Source organism: Phycodurus eques, chromosome 5 (assembly GCF_024500275.1).
Source record: "Phycodurus eques isolate BA_2022a chromosome 5, UOR_Pequ_1.1, whole genome shotgun sequence".
Taxonomy (NCBI): domain Eukaryota; kingdom Metazoa; phylum Chordata; class Actinopteri; order Syngnathiformes; family Syngnathidae; genus Phycodurus; species Phycodurus eques.
The window spans coordinates 2,002,033-2,027,059 of NC_084529.1; the positions used below are offsets into that span (position 1 = coordinate 2,002,033).

At 42.6% G+C, this 25,027-nt stretch overlaps 1 protein-coding gene across 3 annotated transcripts in view; it reads left to right on the plus strand.

Moving 5' to 3' along the window:
- Nucleotides 1-25,027, plus strand: part of LOC133402830 (neural-cadherin-like) — a 112,820-nt gene that overhangs the window by 78,867 nt on the left and 8,926 nt on the right. For 2 of the 3 annotated variants that reach the window (XM_061677008.1, XM_061677009.1), the window contains 12 exons: nt 1,451-1,635; nt 2,504-2,733; nt 3,192-3,469; nt 5,837-6,051; nt 7,477-7,604; nt 8,550-8,677; nt 11,731-11,854; nt 12,703-12,886; nt 13,116-13,282; nt 18,278-18,542; nt 19,113-19,296; nt 22,992-23,242. In XM_061677008.1, coding sequence (XP_061532992.1) covers nt 1,451-1,635; nt 2,504-2,733; nt 3,192-3,469; nt 5,837-6,051; nt 7,477-7,604; nt 8,550-8,677; nt 11,731-11,854; nt 12,703-12,886; nt 13,116-13,282; nt 18,278-18,542; nt 19,113-19,296; nt 22,992-23,242 — 2,339 coding nt within the window. The remainder of the gene's footprint in view (nt 1-1,450; nt 1,636-2,503; nt 2,734-3,191; nt 3,470-5,836; nt 6,052-7,476; nt 7,605-8,549; nt 8,678-11,730; nt 11,855-12,702; nt 12,887-13,115; nt 13,283-18,277; nt 18,543-19,112; nt 19,297-22,991; nt 23,243-25,027) is intronic. The other variant, XM_061677010.1, reaches the window with a different exon arrangement.

Consider the following 25,027-nt stretch of genomic DNA (forward strand, 5'->3'; position numbering starts at 1 on the left):
GGGGATGGGGCGCTGCTGACCTCAGATTCCAATACTGGCCTCAGTATTGCATCTCTGCTTTTTGCAGATGATGTGGTTCTGTTGGCTTCATCATGCCGTGACCTCCAACTCTTGCTGGAGAGACTACATCCTTCGGCTGGCCTGGGAGCGCCTCGGGATCCCCCCGGAAGAGATGGATGAAGTGGCTGGGTAGAGGGAAGTCTGAGCGTCCCTGCTAAAGCTACTGCCCCCGCGACCCGACCTCGGATAAGCGGTAGAAAATGGATGGATGGATGTGCATTCACATCGCCACGGTGGAAGACTGGTTAGAGCATCTGCCTCACAGTTCTGAGGACTGGGGTTCAAGTCCCAGCCCCAGTGTGGAGTTTCCATGTTCTCCCCGTGCCTGCGTGGGTTTTCTCCGGTTTCCTCCCACGGCCCAAAAACATGCCCGTAGGTGTGAATGTGAGTGCAAATGGTTGTTTCTTTATATGTGGCCTGCGATTGGCCGGCGACCAGTTCAGGGTGTACCCTGCCGCTCGCCCGAAGATAGCTGGGATAGCCTCCAGCACGCCCGGGACCCTAGTGAGGATAAGCTTTACAGAAAATGGCTGGGTGGATGGATGTGCATTCACATAATAGCAACACATGAGGGTAAGTTAACTGTTTAATAGACAGCGACAGTCAACTTGTGGCTATGTGAGCCACTCAGAGCCACAGACAGTCTGGCACATGCTTGATTGACAGTTGACGGGGAGCATTCAGCAGACAGGCCGGCACAGTCCTGTAGCTCGAGGGAGGGGTTTATTTTTCACGATTTGTTTTTTGTTTTGTTTTATTATTTTCATTCAAATTTGGCAGACTTGCTAACAACACCCTTCTCGGTGGTGTGTCGAATTTACAAGACATTTTGGGGTCCCTTTACAGGGTTTTTAAAGAAAGTAATTTGAAAAAAGAAAGAGAGGGAAAACAAATCTATTAACCTGGAACCCATGCAGGTTCAACGATGTTCACAGAAGTAACAACCATACATGCGCTGTGAAACTCCTCCAGGGATCTTATGCATCTACTCAGTATTCAAAAACCTGATTATCAGATAACAAATACCAATTGGATATTTGTTTATTCATACACCAATTTCTGACAGTTACCATGACAAATATCAAGTTCTTTTCGAAGTTTTGGAGGGGTAAAAGATTAGCCTTTGTTTTCCTCTTTCCTCGGTGTGGTTTTATGTATTTTTACTGGAGTAATTCCATGGACTGAAACAAAATCCACTTGTTAAGGATGCCGTCTGTTTTTGCATCTCTGAAAGAGATAATAAACAAAACAAAACTAGTGTGGTGCATGGTAGAGCTCAGATCCAGTGGCGACTGGGGAAGTTTTCCCCAGGGGGGGCTTTAGATAAGGTAATACAAAAATAATGCTCATATTTTCAACTTAAACTGAGCTGTCTTCTCTCAATCAACAGATATTTCAGAGTGAACCAAAGCTCAGGACTGCTGACTATTCGACAGAACGCACCAGTAGGGAGTTACTGGATGAGGGTTGGGGTGTCTGATGGCGTGTGGCCTGATGTGATGTCCGGGGTTAGAGTCCATGTGAGAGATCTGGAGGAAAAGGCAGTTCTGTCATCTGCCTCTCTACGTTTGACTGGTAATTTATATCCTGTCGCTATGAATGAAAACAAACAACAAAAAAACATCATTGTGTAACTATTTTTTCCATTTGATTTCTTTTTGAGGCTCATCTTGAAAGAGGCAGCAGGATCCGATGATCATTGTTCTTTTCACTTTGTGATTATCAGGTTGTCAATCCAGCTGCGGTTCCACTAAAATAATATGCTGTTAGGCCTTTTTATTTTAAATAATTTCATTTTAATATCTAGCAAGCTTTGTGAAACATCCATGAAATTGTTAGATGTAACAGTTAGAGTGTTAATTTTTCTGTTTTTGTCTTCACAAATCAGAGTGATAAAGGTCAAATTGGCGATGTCAGGTTAAAGTCCTTGACATTTAAAAGCCAATCTGAGATCAGAATTAAATGCTATTATAGAAGCCTCTGTGACAAGTCATTATCATTTTGAAAGATTAAAGATGATATATTTTCCATATATTATTGGAAGGTGGCCTGAGAAATGGAATTAATTTTGCAACCAAATTGCAATGGACCCTCGGTTGATTTTTGTTTTTAAGTTTCCCACTTCAGATGAGATCGCCAGATCTCTGTTGATGTGTATATGTGTGCGTGTGTGTGTGTTGTGTGTGCGCGCGCGCTCGTATGTGTGTGTTTGGGTTGGGGTGGGGGCGGAGTGGGGGGTAATGCTTTTCCTTCCAGAATCAAAGGATTCTTCTTGGCCACATATAAGCGTGTTAACTGTAGTTGGATCAATAATGAGAGATGTTGGAGTAATTCTCATGCTAATGCTATTGCAAAATCTGTAGGATTTGATTTACTCTCTAGTTGTCATTGACGAGCCATTCATTCATATCCCATGAACCTTTCCTCTCTTTGTCTACCAAAGGCATAACCACAAGAGAGTTTATCGACTCTCATGTCGAGAGGAAGAGTCGGCTGGAGACACTCTTGGACTTCCTGTCTGAGGCGCTGTCTGTCAGAGCAGGCAACATTAACATTTTCAGCATTGCCGACAGGGGGGAGAAATCAGTGGACATCCATTTCTATGTGCTGTCTGATACAGGCTACGTGCATTCAGAGAAGCTGCATGGGGTTCTTGCTGCGCATAAGAAGAAGGTATTCATACTGATTTAAATGATGGATGAAAAAGTGCTTGAAGAGTTAACAACACACTCGGTGGATAAAATGGCATTTTATGCCCTCTGATTTTCTTTTTCCTTTTATTGCCTCTTTGTTCCTCAATCCATTTCTTGTCAATCTCTGTTGCTCTGTCACATTGCCTTTCCTCAATGTTTGGTCCTCCATTCCTTAATTAGTCTGTCAAACCTAAACATACCCCACTTCTTTGACAAACCTTTATAGAATATTAAAACAAATGAACGTATGTAGACTAGAGGATCATTTTATTGTCATGTATATTAGTTGCAGAAGTCATCTTATCCTTCCGTATGTTCATTACAGTAGTATTTCACATCTCTGTCAACTCTAGAGATACTAAACCTTGTATGCTCACTGACAATAATTTCACTACCCATTAATGTCTCCTTTGTCGTTCGTCCCTACTTCTTCTGCAGCTGCAATCACTGCTGCATGTTAATATGAGCCAGGTGCAGGTGGATGAGTGCGTGCACGCTGACTGTAAGGCATCAGGTGGATGCGCCACGCAGCTGACCGTCGGCGAGTCGCCGACCCTGGTAGACGCCGATGCGTTATCCTTAGTCTCGGTAAAGGTGACGACCTCGGCCGTCTGCGGTTGCACCGCCAGAGAAATGACTCACCAAAGCTGCTCTTCCTACTCCAATAACCCCTGCCTTAATGGGGGAACCTGCATTGATGCCCAGAATGGATACAGGTGAGGCCAGAATCAGAGTAGCTTCTCCTCTCTTGTAGCTTACTTAGATCTACTGACAGTGAGGCCAGAAGTACTAACACTTCTTATGACAAAACTCTCTTTCACCTACCTGCACTTTGACCTGACTTTGCTAGAGCTGCTCTGCTGTGTCATCAGTGAAATAACGACGAGCAGGATTTTCAAAGCACTTCTATCCATAAAGTAAAGTATATCGACAGGTATTTTTCACTTGTGTTAAACATTTAGATACCCATTTTATTACTACCGCAATGCTCACTTGTCCTAAGGAAGGAATCATTATAGCCTTTGCATTACGGTCATTAACATAAACTTGACAAGATGACTGCCATTATCGAGAAACCTTTAAAATGTGCGGTCTCTATGCGACTCAAAGGACTCAACGTGCAGTACGTTCCATGCTAACACTAATGCCCAGATTAAGTAAATATAGGCCAGGGGGATTAATCCAATTTGGGGCACCCCTCTATGCTCACAACCTCTGAAAATCTCATTGAATTCCATTTACGTGAACATACAAGTTTGTCAGAGCCATATTCTTCAAAGCAAGGATGCGCAGAACCCATTTTAACTCTTATCTTCAAGTTGGCTGTGTTGTAGCTGCTCTGCTGCATTGAGCCCTTGTTGTGAAAAGAATATCTCCCTATATGCGCTGAAAACGCTCTGCTATGAACGCAGTCAAGCTAATACATGTCATAGTTTGGCTACTTTTATGTGGACATAATTTAACAAGCAGCTCCTGACAGCTATTGATGAGATAATGTCAATCCGAGGTGAGATAAATATCACTTCACTTGAGTTACTCAAGTGTTGCGCTCGTGAGTCTGAGCAGTGAAAGCGTGAAAAGTTGTGCTTGGTATGAACATACAGTACGCATGCATTACGCTTCACTCTGCATAAGCCATCCATATAGGCGAGTATAGATCAGTATTCCTGACATGTGTCGGCCCTCTGCAGAATAAACAGCAGTCTGGCCCTAACAGCCTCAATACACACAGCTTTACTCAGACGCTGCATGGAAATAGATGGCTGTGACATTATCAGCAGTGCCACCTTGTCTCATATACCGCCAGAGCAGGAGACAAGACGAGATCAACCACTCCGTCACAGTGATTAAATGAGGTGTTTCCTCGTTGATGCATACCTCTTCTGAGGTTGAGGTTTTATCATTTTATCCATCTTGACCAACACAGTCATTTAGCAATGGTATCTTACCTTCTATAGAGGAAAAACAAAACACTATTAGGTTTCTAGGAACTGGAAATAGATGAGAATTAATGTTGAACAACCTGGTCTGACTCGCCATCTCTGTTGTACTTCATCCCCAAAAAATTGGATGGGGCTGAGGTCAGGGCTCGCAGATGTTTCCACACTAAACTCATCCAACGATGTCGTTGTGTAGCTTGCTTTGTGCACTTGGGCACATTCATGGTGAAAAACAAAAGAGGCCTTCTGTAAACTGTTTTTTTTTTTTTTAAATTGTGGAAAAACAAGTTCAGAGTTGCTTCAAAATATAAAAACCTTTTAAAAAAATAAATAGACACACAACACACGTTTATGCTGAGTTTTTATCAAATGCATCGCTCTAAGATTTGTTGCTCCTAGAAAAACATTGTGACAGTATGTTTGATATAATACAACTTGCTCTGATGCAGAATCAGTGGAAGCCCTGCATGATGTTCTCAGCTGCAGGTGATGTGAAACGTAACGGGTCTCCACATCAAACAGAATGTTCTTGGAACACATGAATCACCAGTTGCAATGAAGACTGTTATTATTTTCCTCTTATTTTATTATTACATTTTTTATTATTCTTATTTTCCTCTTAAACAACTTTCCTTCCGTTGAATGTCATGGAGCGACGCGCTCCAAAGGCTTTGGTGTTTGGTCATTTTAGCTTGTAAGTGTGAATGAAAAAAGTGAGATTTTTCGAACTAAAAATAGTTGGTGGGTATGCTGCATGTCAGTGAAATTACATTTACATTGTTCCCCCCCCCCCCCCCCCCCCCCCCCCCCCCCGTTTGTTTTCCATGGAGGAATGTATGGGGTCCCCTGCTTTACATGAACTGTTTCTAGTTGTTGTGATTGACCGAATAGACGCAGGTTGCGCTCAAGTATTTTATTCATTTAAGGTAGGCTCGTAAGCCCACTCAGGCTAATGATTGATTGATCGAGGTCTTTCCTCTCCTGTCTATTGACAAAGTCCCTGGTTGACTTTGTCTGTGTCTAAACAACATCTTGCCTGTCAAAGAAAAGCCATGCTCAGATTAGTGTGAAGATTTCAACACAGATCAATTCATTTTGTACTACTTCGATTATTTATTTTTTTTGTTCTCTGTGGTGCTACAGGTGCCAATGCCCCCCTCAGCACGACGGGCCAGACTGCCAGCAGACAAGACGTAGTTTCCTTGGCAACGGCTACACCTGGTTTCCTCCCATGAAGCCATGCTTTGATAGCCATCTTTCCCTGGAGTTTATGACAGAAGAAGATGACGGACTGCTGCTGTATGCGGGCCCGTTGGCCACTCTACTGCCTGGAGATGTGGAAGACTTCATGGCCATAGGTAACGGCGGGTTTGGGTAATTATATGTGTGCCACAGGGCCTCTGGAGCATCATTGCTTGAACTTTTGGAATTTCAAATTGGTGTTTTTAATTACTGGATTGTAGCTCAGCATATACAATATCAGGTGTTTAATTCATTTATTTGTTTGTCGCTGCACTGCTGAGACTCTACACTGAGCGCAACATTGTGACCTCACAATCTAATAAGATCCAATACAAGATATGTGTAAAATTATGCTTTTACAGGCTAAATTTCAATGGACAAAATCAGAGAGGTATTAACTGAGCAATATGTATATTATTGTGGTTGCATTTTATAGTGGTCTTGCATCATACTGAGAGCTGGTCACCAAGTCTAGAATCAAAATATCAAACGCTGCTCTGAGTATGATGCAGTTTAATTCTATACCACTGCAAACTACAACCACACCAATAAACATATTGTTAAACGAATACCTTCCTTTCAGTGTCGGAAACTACCACAAGAGTATTGATCAAACCAAATGTTATTATTTTGGCCTTAGTTTGCAGTGGTGTAAAACAGCACAGAATCATACTGGCAGGTGTTTCTAATATTCTCCTCACACTGCCTCTCTGGTTTTGCCAATTGAAGTCAAATAAAATATTTTGGTTTGTTTTGGCAAAATTCGAAAACATCTCTTTAATAGGACATCACCAGATGAATAGGTTGTAGCTATTGTTGTGGCCCGTAACTGCACATGATCTTTCTTTTCAGCAACACGGCAAACACATTTTGAAGGAGCTGATATATAATACACACAGTTGTTAGTCTTGATTGCTTCTATAACAACACAAATCATTTTAATTGCATGTTCATTATTTTCCTCATTTGCTGTTCATTTTTTAAATATTCCAAAATTATTTCATTGTTAAATGGTTTGGAAATGTTTTCTCAATGTTTACTGGTCATTAGTCACAGCAACTGACTCCTTAATAGGTTTGAGTTTTTTTTTTTATTCCCATCGTATGTCCAACCAGAACAATGGATTAAAAATGTAGTGAATGGGCCTTCATGAATACAAAAATAGAAGATATTGTATATCATGGTAGCAATTCCAAAAAGAGTGATCCTTGCTTGTCGTCAAAGTGTTGACTTTAGTGTTTAATCATATACTGTATTTGGGTGAATCAGGTCTCAAGAGGATTTGCTGGCTGTTTTACTAACACTACTGAGGTTACATTTAGTTTTCCGTCTGTGGTTCATGAGTGTCCATGTGATTTTTTCAAATTGCATACTTGTTTTTATATACAGTATAGTATATATCCTTTGCCAATTTACCAATTATTGATTGATATTTTTTTGTCTTTTTGACCTTGCCTTCTTTTGGAATAACTATACAGCAGTTGTTTTAATAATTTTTTTCATTCATCCATAATAATGTTGATATACTTTTCTTCCAACAGAACTGATTGGTGGAGCTCCCAGTCTGAAAATAAACCATGGTTCTGGTACCCTAGTTCTCCAGTTGATAAGCAATGCTGGCCTGTCTGACAGACGCTGGCATCGCCTTGATGTGAGGAGTAACAGCAAAGTAAGACTATCATATTTATGCTGTCAACATATGAACACGACTGGCTGCTAAAACTAAAACCTTTGCTCGGATTTTGCTCAATTAAAGTAACCTCATACTGAAGCAAAAGTAATATTACAAATACATTTAGGGTTACAGTACAGGGGTACACTCTGAATTGGTTGCCAACCAATCGCAGGGCACATAGAATCAAACAAACATTTGCACTCACATTCATACCTACGAACCATTTAGTCTTCAATTAACAAAGCCTGCATGTTTTGGGGATGTGGGAAGAAACCGGAGTACCCGGAGAAAACCCACGCAGGCACGGAGAGAACATGCAAACTCCACACAGGCGGGGTCGGGATTTGAACCCGAGTCCTCAGAACTGTGAGGCGGATGTGCTAACCAGTCGGCCGAGGGAATTAGAAATAATTAATAATTGTCTGGCTCAGAAATTGAAACACAAAGCAACTGTGAATAAACTGTATTGCGGTTAACCTTCCGCTATTTTGTGGAACGGATTTACTTGTCTACGGCCGAAATCTCTCCTTTATTGGGGAAATCTGTAAAGTCCTCGCATGTAGGAAAGGAGAGCCACAGTCGCATAGATCAGTGACAAAAATGGACACGATGAGCGCTTGCATGAAGCTGCTCTCAACCACAGCTCACAGCCAGACACTCACAATTGTCACAGAGCCAACCGGTGAACCTCTTGAAGACACATATTGAATAAATAGACAATACAGTACGAAAAGTACACTTTTTTTCTACAGATTATATTTTTATACTTGCCATTTCAAATTCTAATATGAATACAGTTTTTTTTTAAAAGTGTGTTTTAATAAATATAAATGAGTTTATAGCTTGTGGGAGAGGTCTCTCTCTAAAATATGTTGTTTTATTTTTTAAAACCCCCTGTGATGAACCCCCCGTTGTCACTGTACTTCTCCCCAATTCAAGGAAGTGCGCTTTACTATGGATCGATGTTCCACTGCAATTGTCATGGAGACAGAAGGTGTGGACTCTTGGGCAATGACTGAAGACCGCTCCTCTTGTGAAATTCGAGGGATCACACCCAATTGGGACAAGTAAGTTCCATCATACGGTATACAGCATAAAAGTCAGCACATGAGACAGATGATGATATACGCTGTATACGTTGGGACGTTCTGAAGTATAGTTGAATTCTATATAGGCAGAACAGTAGGAAATACATTCTTAGACAGTTTACAGGTTTACAGGTATTTACATTTTCATATTTTGGTTTCTTCATGGCCACAGTTGTACACAGTACTATAGCAATAAATAAATTGCATATAAATCTATTCATCACATATATGTGTAGTGTTTATATCATGTTTATGATGTGTCTTGTTTAGATGCCTATTTGTCGGACCCTCAGGATTAAAGAGAAACCCATCAATTTCACATAAATGAAAACACAGTTGTGCCAAATGATAACAAACTATGTTCATGAAATATACATTAAAGTGTGCTGATACGTGCTTGTAGGAATAATTCAACCTTCAAAATCATCCATCCATCAATTTTCTGTACTGTCTCTCCTCACTAAGGCTTGAGTTCCCATTAAAATAATCTGAAAGGGTCTTTGGAACCCCACTGAAAATCAGTTTGTGACTCAGTGTTGATTATCATCATACAGTATTCCAACATTTTCTCTGAGGGGTAAAATAATGTCGACAAACAATTTCTGAAAAATTTAAATGTGTCATTTCCTTATTATGGTACGTGCTTGTAGACATTCTCTACATCGCAATGAAGCAACCTTATTATCAAAGTGGCCCTAAGGAAAGCAAAGCAAATGTATTTATATAGCGCATTTCATACACAAGGTTGACTCAATGTGCTTTACATGATTAAAAGCATTTAAAAACAAAAACAGCATTTAAACATTTAAAACAAAGAGAAAAATAAAAGTACAATTAAAACACCGTACAGTGCGAGAAATATTTAAAAGTGGAAATGCTCTAAAAAGCATGCGAAGAAAGAAGAGTAAGTACGTAAGAGACTAAGCAGGCCCAAAAAATGGCGTGGAAATTTGACACACCACAGAGAAGAGTAATGCTAACAAGCCTACCAAATTTGAATGAAGAAAACAAATCGCTAAGTATATAAAATCAGGTTTCAAAACTTGAATAATAAGGGCCACCTTTCAGCTCTCAGATGCTGTGGGCGTGTCGAATGGATGCGCCAAAAGGAATCAAACATACTGAAGGGGTGATCGTGAGGTGACTCTCCGGGTCTGAGAAAGCTGGAAGCAAAGAATACTCCGAGACACAGGCGGTTGGGCTAAATCGGGTTTATTGAACAAGCCTTTGTGTTTTAACAGCTGTTTTCATGGTCAGATTGGCTATGAGCCCAGCCCCGAAAATGTTGGTCACGAGCTTAGAAAGTCTCGCATCTGTGGGCGTACACTTAAGTACCGCCCCTAGGCCTGATTGGTTCACTGAGGTTTGAATTTTACAGCTACTTCCTCTTACCTATACTCGGTGTCACTTTTTTGTCCAGCAGGTGGTCCTCTTATCAGTGGATCAACCGAAACCCCAAAGGAATGAATGAGTCTGCTTTTGACCCACCAAATGGCGATCGTAACCTTTGATGCTACACAAACAGCCCCCATTTGTGGCTCCTCATGGCTTACCCAGAGGACATATTGCCCTATAAAGTGCACGGGAAATCTATGGATAAGCATTTGGTCTCAGGAATGCAATTGTCCTCTTTGAAGCTTAAAGTTGAAAAAGAAATCGCTGAAGCCGTCAACACCTCTGCAGGCCTCCCACTACCCTGTGAAAATGTCCCTCTTCAAAAATACACTACAATAGCTTACATGATGTAGAAATACACCAGGAGGCTCAAGTTCAAAACTGGTTAGTGTGGACTATAATCATAAAAATGAGCACACTCGTTGTCGGTGACACAATGTCACAGCCGAACACGGACGGTAGGAGGAAACCCAGGTAGTTAGACAGTTGGCGCTGCCCCATTCACTAGTATCTAGTTACCCGCGAAGCCATGTCGTCTCTGGTGAATGTCGATAAAACTATCGCCCGTAAAATGCACACTGTAGAGTCGCGTTGATGTTCAGCTCGCCATCTGCCTGTGGCTTCAAAAAGTCAATCCATCGCGTTTTTTATTTCTTAATTTAGCTTAAAAAAACGTCACCGAGCTGTTCTGTAAACTACGGCATCCAGCGAAGGAAGATGCATTTTCGGGGTGTCGCCATTGTGAGCTCGGAGTAGTAAATGGGGCTCGTTATGGAAGCTAAGCACAGCTAACACTCAACCGAGCAACCAAACAGAATGATGTCACTTTGTCCTTGTATAGTGGGGGAGGTAGCACGCGCTAAAAAGTATACGCCCACGCCCCATGATGTCAAGGGGCTGTGTTTTAGCCCCGCCCACAAAATCAGGAAATTCAAATGGTGAAAAAGATGCTTAAGCTGTAGCTCAACAGTCCAGCACTATATTGTTTTGTCTTTGCATATGTTTTCAGCACTTATCTTCAAACATCCATCCATCCATCCATCCATCCATCCATTTTCTGAGCCGCTTCTCCTCACTAGGCTCGCGGGCGTGCTGGAGCCTATCCCAGCTATCATCACATATTTAATGAATTTCGAAACAAAACACAGATATCTGCTTTGAGTCCCTTCAATGATTACTTGGATCTATAAGGGACCCGAAGACACGTACACGCTTACACTGTGTATTCCTCCGTTATGCTTATTTCTGTTGTTTGTTCTTGAAGATTTCATGTCAAACATAAGGAGAAATACTGTTGAAGTTCTTGCTTACTTGCTATATAACTTTATCGTTGAATTTCATTTGAATTAACAAATGCGTGCAACAAAGGGACAGCAGTCTGTTTTTCTTTTTCTTCACCAGTTCTGTACAATACTGTGGTTTTCAGCTATTTTTTCCAAAATGAAACAGAACAGGAACAAAATGTGACCTTTGTTGTCAGAAAGCCATAAAAGTGATGACAGGCTTAGCCAGTAAAGAATGAGACCATACATTTCAATGTTGACAGCTCCTGCTGTTTTGCTGTTTACAATGCCTTTTCAAATTACATGCTGTTCACACGTGTATTGATACTTTTATTTTCTTTTTTTCCGTCCCAGGTATCTGAATGCAAGTCATGTGTTGCAACTGGGAGGGGTCAATGTGAACTCATCATACGAATACCCACAGCTGCAACACAAACACTATATTGGATGTATAAGAAACCTACGTTTGGACAGCAAGGTAATGTATAGCAGTAGCATGTGGGGCTTTTTTAATGAGGCTTTGTTTGACTCCACAAGGATGGTTTGAATGAAAAGGTGTTTTTCTTTGCTGTCTTGAATCATTGTTAGAGGAGATAATGAAGGACTCAACTTGAATATTGTACAGTATTTCCATCTATTTTCAAGGGTGTGCTGCAGAATAGAATGTTGACGCCGCCACTTTTACCTCTGAAAAAAGATCACTCTTGCAGTTTTGTCTTTGTAGTCAAAAGTCATTGTACTGTAAATGTGTTTGCACTTTCTATATTCTAAATTAGCTTGTTTTGAGTACAGTAAATGATTCAAACAAGGAATTATAAATACATATATTTTAGTCTCTTGAACAGCCTTTGTGCTTGTATTTATATGAACTCTTTCAAAATAATATGTCCGAACCCTATTTCAATGTATGTTGAATATTTTTCACTGCAACCACTCACTGTACCATTCGAAGCACAGCATGTGTGTCACATGATTATGCCGCGGAGCTCACCATCGTTAATACCACCACAAAGCGTCGGCACAGTTCTTTTGTGACATCTTAATCTTAAAGACATCATTTAGGCACATGCGGAATATAAATTGGTGGTAATCGAAACAAGGTTTTCTTTGGAGCTCTGATGAGTGCCATTGCATTTCCCTAGTGTGCACCGATGCTGCTGCGTGGACCAGCGTAGGAACATCTATATAATGTAGTGCTTTACTATTTGTTGCAAATCCTACTATTTGCTATTGTCTATGTCGAAATATCCAGTTTCTCAAATATTTAGACCTTCATTTAGTGTTTTCGACTAAAGTTTTTTTTTCCTGCTGCCCCTTTCTGCTCAGCTTTATGACCTCGGTTCGCCCGCTGAATCTGTAAACAGCGTGCCAGGCTGCTATTTCATGGATGACCACTGCACCAACACAGAGCGACAAGAAGACTGTGACAAGACGGGGCGATGCGATGGCGAGTGGGGTCCTGTCAGCTGCCAGTGTGAATCTGGCTTTACTGGGCCAGAGTGTGACCAGCGTAAGCACTTTGAATCGCTGTCAGTGATTGCTGAAGCTTTTGGGGAAAGCAATGGGGTTAGGATGTTTAACCTCACAGAAAACAACCTTACAAATACCACTGTGCCCCAGTGAAAAGATTTGTGTTTTGTGTTTTCAGCAGAAGCAATCCATACTGTGATATTTTCTTGCACTTCCCAGTTGACAGCTAAATTAATTGAACATGTTTGTGTGTTCCTGATGGGAAAAAGCGGCTCCTGAGTTTTCCTTTGATGGACGCAGCCACGTTCAGTTCCAGCTGTTATGGTCCCTGCCTGCGAGACAGATAAGAGTCCAGGCTGGGATTCGAACACGTGCCGCCTTTGGTGTCATCCTCAGCCTGCTCTCTCAGGAGCAGAGTGAATACCTCCGTTTAGAGGTGAGCCTAAACTTGTTTCTCCACCATGATGGCTCTGATTGTGCCTGTGTGCCGTTAAAATGATTACTGTGGCCCTAATAGTGATTTCTGTGAATGCTTGAGCTCCTTGAGCCGTCACCTTATCGTGGTGGAGGGGTTTGTGTGTCCCAATGATCCTAGGAGCTAAGTTGTCTGGGGCTTCATGCCCCTGGTAGGGTCACCCATGGCAAACAGGTCCTAGGTAAGGGACGAGACAAAGCACGGTCCAAAAACCCCTACGATGAACAAAATATATGGATCTAGGTTTCCCTTGCCTGGACGTGGGTCATCTGGAGCCAGGCCTGGAGGTGGTGTTCAAAGGCAAGCGCCTGGTGGCCGGGCCTGCACCCATGGGGCCGAAAGGGTAATGTGGGTCCCCCTTCCCATGGGCTCACAACCTGTGGGAGGGGCCACAGAGGTCGGGTGCAGTTTGAGCTGGGCGGTGGCCGAAGGCGGGGACCTTGGCGATCCAATCCCCGGCTACAGAAACTGGCTCTAGGGACGTGGAATGTCACTACGTCCTTATTTCTGGACGAGAGGCCTTCGGGTGGGGGAACGGGTCCTGACTGTTATTTGTGCCTATGCACCAAACAGCAGAGTACCCACTCTTTTTGGAGTCCTTAGAGGGGGTGCTGGAGAGCGCTCCCGCTGGGGACTCCATCATTCTGCTGGGGGACTTCAATGCTCACGTGGGCAATGACAGTGAGACCTGGAAGGGCGTGATTGGGAGGAACGCCCCCCCCCCCCGATCAGAACCAGAGTGGTGTTCTGTTGTTGGACTTCTGTGCTCACAACGGATTGTCCATAACAAACACCATGTTCAAGCATAAGGGTGTCCACACGTGCACTTGGCACCAGGACACCATTAGGTCGCCGTTCGATGATCGACTTTGTGGTCGTGTCATCGTACTTGCGGCCGCATGTCTTGGACACTCGGGTGAAGAGAGAAGCGGAGCTGTCAACTGATCACCTGTCAACTGATCACCACTTGAGTGAGTGGGCTCCGATGGTGGGGGAAGATGCCGATCCGACATGGCAGGCCCCAAACCCGTTGGTGGACACCAGTGGTGAAGGATGCCGTCAGGCTGAAGGAGGAGTCCTATCGGGCCTTTTTGGACTGTGGGACTCCTGAGGCAGCTGATGGGTACCTGCTGGCCAAGCCGAATGCGACTTTGGAGATCGCTAAGGCAAAAACCCGGACGTGGGAGGAGTTCGGTGAGGCCATGGAGAAAGACTTCCCGACGGCTTCGAGGAAATTCTGGTCCACCATCCGGCCTCTCAGGAGTGGGAAGCAGTGCACACAACACAATACTGTGTATAGTGGGGATGGAGCGCTACTGACCACGACTCGGACGTTGTGAATCGGTGGGGAGAATGCTTCGAAGACCTTCTCAATTCCACTGACACGCCTTCCCATGAGGAAGCAGAGTCTGGGGTATCTGAGGCGGGCTCTCCAATCTCTGGGGTTGAGGTCACCGAGGTGGTTAAAAAGCTCCTCTTGATTGGAAGACTGGGGTGGTGGTCCCCCTTCTTAAGAAGGGGGGACCGGAGGGTGTGTTCCAACTACAGGGGGATCACACTCCTCAGCCTCCCTGGTAAGTTCTATTCAGGGGTGCTGGAGAGGAGGGTCCGTCCGGAAGTCGAATCTCAGATTCAGGAGGAGCAGTGTGGTTTCCGTCCTGGCCGTGGAGCAGTGGACCAGCTCTACACCCTCGGCAGGGACCTCGAGGGTGCATGGGAGTTCGCCCAACCAGTCTACATGTGTTTTGTGGACTTGGAGAAGGCGCTCGACCGTGTCCCTCGGGGAGTCCTGTGGAGGGTGCTTTGGGAGTATGGGGTTCCGAACCACCTGATACAGGCTGTTCGGTCCCTGTACGACCGGTGTCAGAGTTTAGTACGCATTGCCGGCAGTCAGTCGGACTCGTTTCCAGTGAGGGTTGGACTCGGCCAAGGCTGCCCGTTGTCACCGATTCTGTTCATAACTTTTATGGACAGACTTTCTAGGCGCAGCCAAGTTGTAGAGGGGGTCGGTCCGGTTTGGTGGCCTCAGTGTTTTGCAGATGATGTGGTTCTGTTGGCTTCATCAGGCCGTGATCACTGGAGCGGTTCGCAGGTGATTGTGAAGCGGCTGGGATGAGAATCAGCACCTCTAAATCCTTAACCATTGTCCTTAGTCGGAAAAGGGTGGAGTTCCCTCTCCAGGTCGGGGATGAGATCCTTCCCCAAGTGGAGGAGTTCAAATATCTTGGGGTCTTGTTCACAAGTGAGGCAAGAATGGAACGGGAGATCGACAGGTTGATCGGTGCAGCGTCTGCAGTGATGCGGACTTTGTATCAGTCTGAAGGAGCTAAGCCGGAGGAGCTAAGCCGGAACGCGAAGCTCTCAATTTACCGGTCGATCTACGTTCCAACCCTCACCTATGGTCACGAGCTGTGGGTCGTGACCGAAAGAACAAGATCCCGGATACAAGCGGCCGAAATGAGTTTCCTCCGCAGGGTGTCCGGGCTCTCCCTTAGAGATAAGGTGACTTTACCCACCGGGAGGGGCTCAGAGTAAAGCCGCTGCACCTCCGCATTGAGAGGAGCCAGATGAGGTGGCTCAGGCATCTGTTTAGGATGCCTCCTGGACGCCTCCCTGGTGAGGTGTTCCGGGCACGTCCCACCGGGAGGAGACCCTGGGGACGACCCAGGACACGCTGGAGAGACAACGTCTCTCGGCTTGCCTGGGAACGCCTTGGGATCCCCTCGCAAGAGCTGGATGAAGTGGCTGAGGAGAGGGAAGTCTGGGTTTCCCTGCTGAGGCTGCTGCCCCCACGACCCGACCTCAGATAAGCGGAAGACAATGGATGGATGGATGGATGGTGAATGCTTGTCAGGCTGTAAGTGAGTAATAACAGGGTTCCTGAAATATTAGCGGCTATTGAGGGGGCTGCTGATTGACACACTGTAGCCTATGGGTCTGAAAATCGCTATGGAAAGTGTTCTATTAAAAAAAGTGTTCTATTAAAAAAAAAAAAAAAAAGGTTAATCTTGTTCTCTCTCTCTGGTTAATGTTTTCAAGAGAAAGCATGTGCACAGTAATTGGAGGACCGAGTGCACTTGAGTGAAGGTCACGTCTCTGGCAGTGCACTTGAAGCTTTTGACACTGCTCACTCCAAGTGATATTCTCACATTGCCTGCCTCTCTCTTTGCCAAACCTCCTGTGGAGTGGGTTGCTCATCAAAACCGGCTCCAAGGAGTGGCCTACGACCACCTCCCAAGAGTATCAAAGGGAAAGCAATGATTGTGTATTTTTATTTTATTTTTTTTGGTTAGGTAGTAATGCACTATATAAATGCAATGTATTCACACTTACTTGTGAATGACACACTGCTGACAGGACATGAACATTATGAGGTTGTTTTTTTTGTTTTTTTTTGTTTATTATTCATAACTTTCATCCCATTCAAACAGCACCTGGAGATATATGGCTGTCAGATGGTGTTTGGACTGTCACATTTTATAAAATCACAGGTCAGCTGTTTGCAAGGAACCTGTTTCACTGAGGCTGAATTCTGAATAACTTTGGCAAACATCCTGTCTTAGTGCTGTTTAATGTTTTGGCCTCGGCTTGTTCTTCTTTGGGACTTCTACGTAACATAAGGGAAACGTTGTTCTCTTTCCCTTGTAGCTCTCCCTTAGTGACAGTAGAATGAAGAGGTGAGCTTGTATAAAAGATTTGATATGCGTCTACTACAGCACACAGGAGCCTTTTCATCTCTGTTTGCCTCTTAGAAATAGACATAGGATAATATCAATATTTTCCACCAAAGTTTGCCAGAGGCCGGCAGCAGATACACTGCAAACATGTAATATACATACCGTATATGATTTTTGCTTTTGGCAGCACGGTGGAGAAGCATTTAGCGTCCTAAAAACATTGCTTGTTAGGTTAATTGAAAGCTTGTCCGTAGGTGTGAATTGTCATTTGTCTATATCTAGCCTACCATGACATGACGACCAGTCTAAAGTGTATAGCTATAGAAAGGCCTAGATGGATTTTTGCATTGAAATCACAACTCAATAAATAATCAATTAAAAACTAATATTACTGTTTTATGTGAAAAGGTGTACTGATCAATGGGAGTTGTTCTGCAAGTTTACAGATTCACATACGTAATATGTAGTTTATTTCGTTTTTTTTAATGTATGTATTTATTTTAATATTAATTTAATAATGTAATAACAATATTTATTGATTTATGTATTATAGACTTTGGGCCAGGATGTGAGAATGTGTGTTTGTTTGTGTGCTTTTGTGTCTCTACTGGGGTAGAGCCATCTGAGATGTCCTGCTGAGTGAGCAATAGTTAATGCAGGCTGGGCTGAATGTGAATTATCTTGCCCCACTGTTTCCAATTAAGATTTAGACATGTAGGAGCTGCAGTTATTGGAGCCCCTCATTGGTTGAGTCCATCGGGTTCACTCAGCCTTAACTGTTGAAGATAATTGTTGGCTCTTGTATACCTTCCCTTTGGGATGATTCGCTCTTCTGTTGTGCAGCAAGCAACTGCAAAATTGCAGCATTCCTTTTTGCCACTGAAAGTTTGATTTCCATTTTGCTGGAAGGTTCACCACAGTCTTCGTTTGTTTTGTTTTGTTTTTGTTTGTTTTTTGTTTTTAATTACTTGGCCCAACCATTTTCTCTGCTTCTGCTTTTCTCTGCTCTCCAGTGAAGCTATATTGTCATGATCAAGTTCCGTGTTTGCCAGTCCCCACAGTGCAAAATGGCAGCAATCCAAATCAGTGGAGAATTTGTGTCACCCATTTTTACAGTTTGATTCACACAGACATACTGTAACTGATAAGACAGCACATCATAATTTGTTGGAGCAGACCCAAAGCTTCACAAATCCATCCCAGAATGACAGTTTTGATCCCACTAATCTGGAGCCCATCCCAAAAAAGTTGATGTTTACTGTGCAACTGAATATTTCAGGTTGTTCAGGGTCTGCTGGCCGTTTTTTACAATCTCGGAGACGGAGACTACAATTTGACACTGCCTTTCCATAACCTGGATGATGGCGAGTGGCACGAGTTGGAGTTGGATCGCTTCGGTCGAGAGTTCACCCTGCGCGTGGATGGGGGCGGTGGGCGTCGAGAGATAATGGCCTCACCTGGGCGGAGTCAGGAGATCATTATTGACCCCTCTGTTGTGATGCTTGGAAACTCTTTCCCCTCGGGACACAACAGAAGCTTCCTTGGTAGGTGCCGCTAATTGGAAGCGTTCAATGTTCAGAAAAGTGATTCAGTGAACTAATTGTTGGCTAAATAGCCTTATTGATGGCTGATCAATCACTGAGTTAGCAAATTAATTTGTAGAGATTAACTGGTAACATAATACAGAGTACCCAGAGGAGTTAACTACACATTAAATTGAGGGAGTCATTGATTGTGATGCCTCCTCACTATATGGCTCAGAGTGATCCTTTGGGTTTTGTCGAATGAGCAAAAGTGAGTCAGTGGCACTGCTCTGTATTTAGATGATGTGGTCGACCTCATTTTGGTGAAAATTAAAAAAAAAAAAAAATAGATACAAATTAAAAGGGCAGTTGAGACAACATCGTCCCAAAAAGTCCATGCAACTTAGCCTAAGGGCTGTGTTGTGTTTGTGTACATGAGGGCATTAGTGCCCCTTGGTCTGCAGGTGTTATATTCTTTGTGTATTAAAGGTTAGTTCCTTCCCAGGGATTAAGCTTGTGTACATAAAGGATTTTGCCTGAGGTCTGTTGTTTTATTGTATATTTGTGGCACTTGTTTCTCCTCCTTTACAGGCTGCATGCGAGACCTGAGATTTAGCGGTCGATCCGTTTCCCTCGACAGGGAGCAGCCTTCAGAGGGGCTTCAGGTGGTCTCTGCTCAGGGCGTCTCCCTTGGCTGCTCTTCAGAAGCCTGCAGGAAACACCCCTGTTCCCCTCCCCTAGTCTGTGTAGACCTCTGGAGGCAACATGAGTGCAGGTACGGTGAGTTTGAAGAATAGTAAACAGCCCTTGAAGTTTGCACGTGCGGGCATGTTCTTTATACTAGTATGGTGCACATACAACCTTGTTTTCAACCAGTAGTACACACAGGATACACGGGCCTCAGACCATCACATTACTAAACAACAACACCCTGGGATTTCAGACCTTTGCCATGGCCAAACTGTTGTACACTTCTTTTTGTTATTTATCTCACTGCTTGAGGGCAGAATTCTCCTGCTTTCCATGATACTTGGGTGGGGCATGGACCATGGACACGACCAGAGGTCTGCACTATATTGCACCTTTTAGTAGGTAACAAACAACTATATACTGTAAATAGGAAGACATTCGTATGGGACAGCAGGAGCTCATCTGTAAGCACTTGTGCTTTTGGAACTGAAGGGTTCCAGTCACGAAGTGGACAAAGTGAAAATGCCTACTAATTGTTGGAGGGATGCTAGTCTGCTACCTGGCTACTGTTTAGGTGCCCATGAGCAAGGCACCAACCCCACCCCCAACCCAGAAGGTGCACATAATTTGCACGCCCCTTTCATTCTGTGATATCGCTCCTCGCATGCCTGCGTGTGTGTGATATGCTCCACTGTGTAGTGTGCAACACAAATACTATATACTGCAGGGTATGAGTTAAAAAAAAACAAAAAACTATGAAGGTATCGCAATGCAGAGAGGGAGGGAGGGAGAGAGAGGGAAAAAGAGAGAGACGGAAAGAGAGGGAGACGGAGCGAGAGAGAGAAACAATGGAATTTTGACACACAATAGGTTTTTTTATGATGTCTACCTTAGAAAGAAACAGCTCTCACTGTATTGACAACGCATTTAAAGTCAGCATGACCGCCATTTGATTTCCTTCTCCCAAAAACGTCTTTCTTCTTCCTAAACTGCAAGTGACTTAACACGGTACCCGAACAGCCGAATTCTGTGACTACAGCACAGCCTCGGGGTACAAGGTGTTAAGGGCAAGAGGTGAAAAATATTCGGAGGTTTTGCATGAATATAATGAGGGACTACTTCTGAGAAGCCAATCTTAGCATCTCGGTTCCTTTTCACATTTTTCAGAGAGTGAACAATTGAAACTCCAGAAGCATTTAGAGATTTTTGTGCCTATTTTCCAACACAATAAGTTTGAAATATTGTTCTGCCCCTTGCAACCATTTTTTAAATTGAATATCTTCTAATTTTATTTGATCAAAAGGTTACTAGGCAAATTACCAATCAAAATGAAGAGCAACTTGGTACTTATTTCTGGGACCATCTCTATCTTCTGTTTATCTTTTGTTTTGTTGGTATGTTTTTCCTTTCGAATCTCTCAGTCTGTGTTTTGGGTCATTATCGGTCTGTATTCACAAGGGCCATCCTATCAGTTTTGCAACATTTAGAAGAAGATACTAATGTAGCCCAATACACTGCAGTATTGAGACAGTTTTTTTTATGTTTTCTATTAAATTCTAATCTCTCCTTTCCATTCTTGAGCCTTAGCAGTAGTTTGCACCTTGCATTAAACCTTCAGTATTTACATTCATGAAGGCGTCTCTCGATTACTGACTTTGACAATGATATATCTACCTCTTTAAGAGCGTTCTTGAACTGACTCGATGTTTTTTACTCACCAAGGAGAAAAATATGCAATCATGCACTTTATTTGTTCTAGAGGTTATTGATTAATTTCTTCTTTTTAAATTGAAGAATTGTTTGTGTACATGGTTTGTTTTGCTTTTCTTGCCTTTTGCATCATCTCATCCTCAAGAAGCCTCACCTCTTTAATGTTGTATGTTGAAGGTCCCAATGGTCAGTTTCCAAATGCAAATATGTTCACAACTTCATCTGCATCATTGTCATGTTTATCTCCAAAATCATGAAACAACAACGCGGCAGAGCTTAAGGAGGTCATTAAACTTGTCATCTGCCAGCTTTTTTTCACTCTGGAAAACAAAGACCAGGAAATGACTGCAAGCAAAAAGGTCTCGCAATCTACTCCGAAAGTTTAGCACGTTACTATCCTTAAACTAGTGACAGCTGGTCAATAGAGGGCGCTGGGGGCCGCCCCAGAACTCAGCTGAGTCAGACAAAAGTGGAAAAGTAGGTAGTTGTGATAAACAGTCACAGAGAACACTTTATAGAAGCCCATACCGTAATAACTTAAAAACATAACTTACCAAACCGTGATAACGGCTCATAACATAAATTTCCCCTTTTTAAAATGTAATAGGCCCATTACGTAATAACTGGCCAACAACATAATAAAAGTCCTGGACCTATAACATAATAACTTGAGGCCAATAACATAATAACTTATTACGTTATTGGTCTGGTCGAAGAAGAACAAAAATTGCAAATGTAGTAATTAAGCCCATACCATTATGATATATTCCCGATGCTCGAGGTACGATCATGTACTTTTAATACGATACGGCTCGCAAGCAGGCAACAAAACGTTATGTAGCCTAGCAAGCGGTTGTACGTAAACATGCCGGGGTTCTATCGAATCATGCTCGAAAGGTTTGGTGTGTGTAAAGTAATTTAATTACAACAAAGTAATTGAATTACAGTAAGTTAGCACCCATTTTGTCTGTCATGTTGTAATGTTGGTTTGACCTGACTGATTAGAATACACGATCTGACAAGAGAATACTTTTGAACATACTCAGTATACAGTACGCAAGTATATACAGTAAATGATTTTATTTAAATAGACACATTGCTCCATCTTGTGATCGGATCGGTGAGCGGTTATCGTTTTTTAAACTCGCTGATTGGTGATCGGCCCCAAAAATCCTGATCGTGTAAAGCCTAACTATAATTACGGAGAAAATGTCCGTTTTCGTCTTTGTCACTTAATTTCATACATGATGTATATATATATTATTTTACAGATACGGAAGGAAGGTCAAATAGTCTTTCGGGAATTGTAGTTCACATACCGCGTGTCGCCTAGAAGTGATGTCATACGGCTACCGACTAGCTAGCGCCTTCATGGAACCTCCACTTTGTTTTTTCGTCTTTTGGGGAAAACTCAGAAGAATGGACAACTGCCGGAAGTCTCATAATGCTGTTTCCCGGCGTGAAAGGCAGATGTGAAAGCTGACAAGGAGTTTGTCTCGCTGACACAGCAGGTGTTTGGATTACTGCAACAACATGACATTTTCACAGTTTATTGTGTTTTTCTTCACACTTGACAAAAACCCCGAATAAAAACAATTAAAACTAATACTGAAACTAATCAAAACTCAACTAAAACAAAGCATTAAAAAAACAACAACAACAACTAGCAAACCTGCCCTAAAGATGAATTAAAACTAAGTGAATTTGAAAAACAAAAGTCAAAACAATATAAAAAACTAACTATAATGGAAAATTCAATACTATTATATCCGCGCGCATTTTTGAGCGATATAAATGTGCCCCCCAAGCTAACCCATGAGCTAACCCAGCTTGGATGCGTGTGTGTGTGTGTGTGTGTGTGTGTATGTACAGTACATATAGTACATAGAGTACAAACAGTACATACATACTGTCCATACGAAGCAGTTGACATTATGCATGCATTAAAAAAGTCTATAGCATTGACACTTAACAGTGCATTATTGTTTCATACAAAGTCAGACAGATTTGATAATCAGGTCTGTATAATTGAGCTTATAGTCTCGAACGTCTCATTTCCTTTCCGAACAGGTGCCCTCCAGGTCACATCACTAAGCAGAGCTCTTCAGGCAAAACGTGCATCTACACGCTGTGCGCCAGCCGTCCGTGTCGCTATGGCACTTGCGTGGCTCATTCGCCCTCCCGTTACACGTGCCAGTGCAACGAGGGTTACCGCGGACGGCACTGCGAGGTGACGCTCGCCATGTTCCATAACGAAGATGGCAATAGCCTGAGCCTCAGCTCCATGTTTGCCATCAGCATCTGTGTGACGGCCTTTCTAGGTAGCTATGTTGACTATGTGCTCTTCTACTTGTGGTGACTCTTGTATTTCTCTTGGCCTGTCTTGTCATTTTGACATGCTTTTGTTTGCCTTCTCATCTTTCACAATCACTTGGCTTTGTCTCTTTCTTTATTAACTTAATGCTGCTAGCAGTCCAAAACATGTACTGTTTTGATTTGCCATGCCTGTTTGTGTGTCTCATAACGGTTTGCTCACATGCTGTACATCTCTTGTGCCAAATGAAGATGTCCCCGTTGTAAATAAGGTGCAAGGTGAAGCAAATGTCTGCAGTGCAATAGGATCAGCAAAGCAAGGACATTACATGTCGTAATTTGTGAATGACAGCAGAGTCATAAAAGTCTCCACAGAATCAGCGAGCTTCTTTTGTGTTTTTCTGTTTTTCTCTGTTTCCTCTCTCTGCTGTGTCCTATCGCTTTCAATGTTACACGCTGGATTCAAAGGTCATTTTCACTCCCTGCCTTACCTTTCATCTCTCCAACTGATTTTATACTCAAACATTGCCTCATTCACTTCCCCTGGAATGTTTTTTGTCTTTCCTTCTATATATCTGTGTACATATATAGTGTATGTATGTGAGTTGTGGTTGTTCAATATACAAAATATTAAATACATATTTTAAAAATGATCACCAGATCACAACATGTAAGAATGATGTAAAATGAAATAATTTAAATTTGTGACATATGAAATATACAGTTACTCAGTGATTTAAAAAAAAAAAAAAACGTTTCAAAAAGGCCATTATGGGTACAAAAACATGTCGATATTAATACCAGAGTGCACTCATTGATTACCGATAGCCGCCGATTTATAGTCAGCTATTATCAGATTGTCAATGAGTAAGTACAGGAGAGTAATTTTTGCTTTAGGTTTGGAGCAAATTATTTCTAAAATAAAAGATTACAAATACTTAAAAGCAGATGTCAATGTTAATTCACTTGGTTAAATACAAAATACCCCCAAAGGTTTCCACCATGAGCATAGGAAATGTGTGCAATACATTTTGCAAATCCTGATGGACAGAAAGAAAATGCAGACAGTTGTTGGAGAGATGCTCGCTCTACACTACTGTCACGGTCCCCTTGAGAATGTAGGTTGCTGATTAAAATTGATATAACTACTAAAAAAATGATAATTATACAAACAAATGCTGAGCATTGACAGGCCTATAAAGTGTCTTGTTTTTTGGGGGGTTGGTAGAAACTGTAGCGATTTGTTTATAGTTGTAACAGTACACATGCAATTGTACAACAATTTCAGTCGCAAAAAGAGGTGTTGGACTAGATCCCAGAATAGACTTTTTTTCTTTGTTATTTTACCTCCTAACCAACGCCATCAGCTTCAGTTCGTTATTATTTGTCTTCTGATAAAATATTGCATACAGAATATTGACTGATCAGTTCCCCTCTAGCAATGCGCCAGCAAAGGTACACAGTCCACCAGTGTAAACAATCTAATAAAAGTGATGCTGGATGGCGTCGTAACTTGTGTAAGATCTTGAAAGGTTCCCGTTATATAACTAACCACATCCGCCGCCGCTATTGCCTTTTTAAATATGTATGTGCTGATGCCCTTGTAGCACACAGGGCACTTAAAAAGACAAACTAACACTTTTGGTCGTGGTTTAGTTAATTCCAGAGGTCTTCCGGTATATGTCGGGTCCTCATATATGTAGAAGGGCAAACGTGTGTGAGTGCCTTGAATGCTGTTGCCCTCGCTCGTCTCTGTAGGGGCGCCATGTTGTTTATGAGTCTTCGTGTCAGAG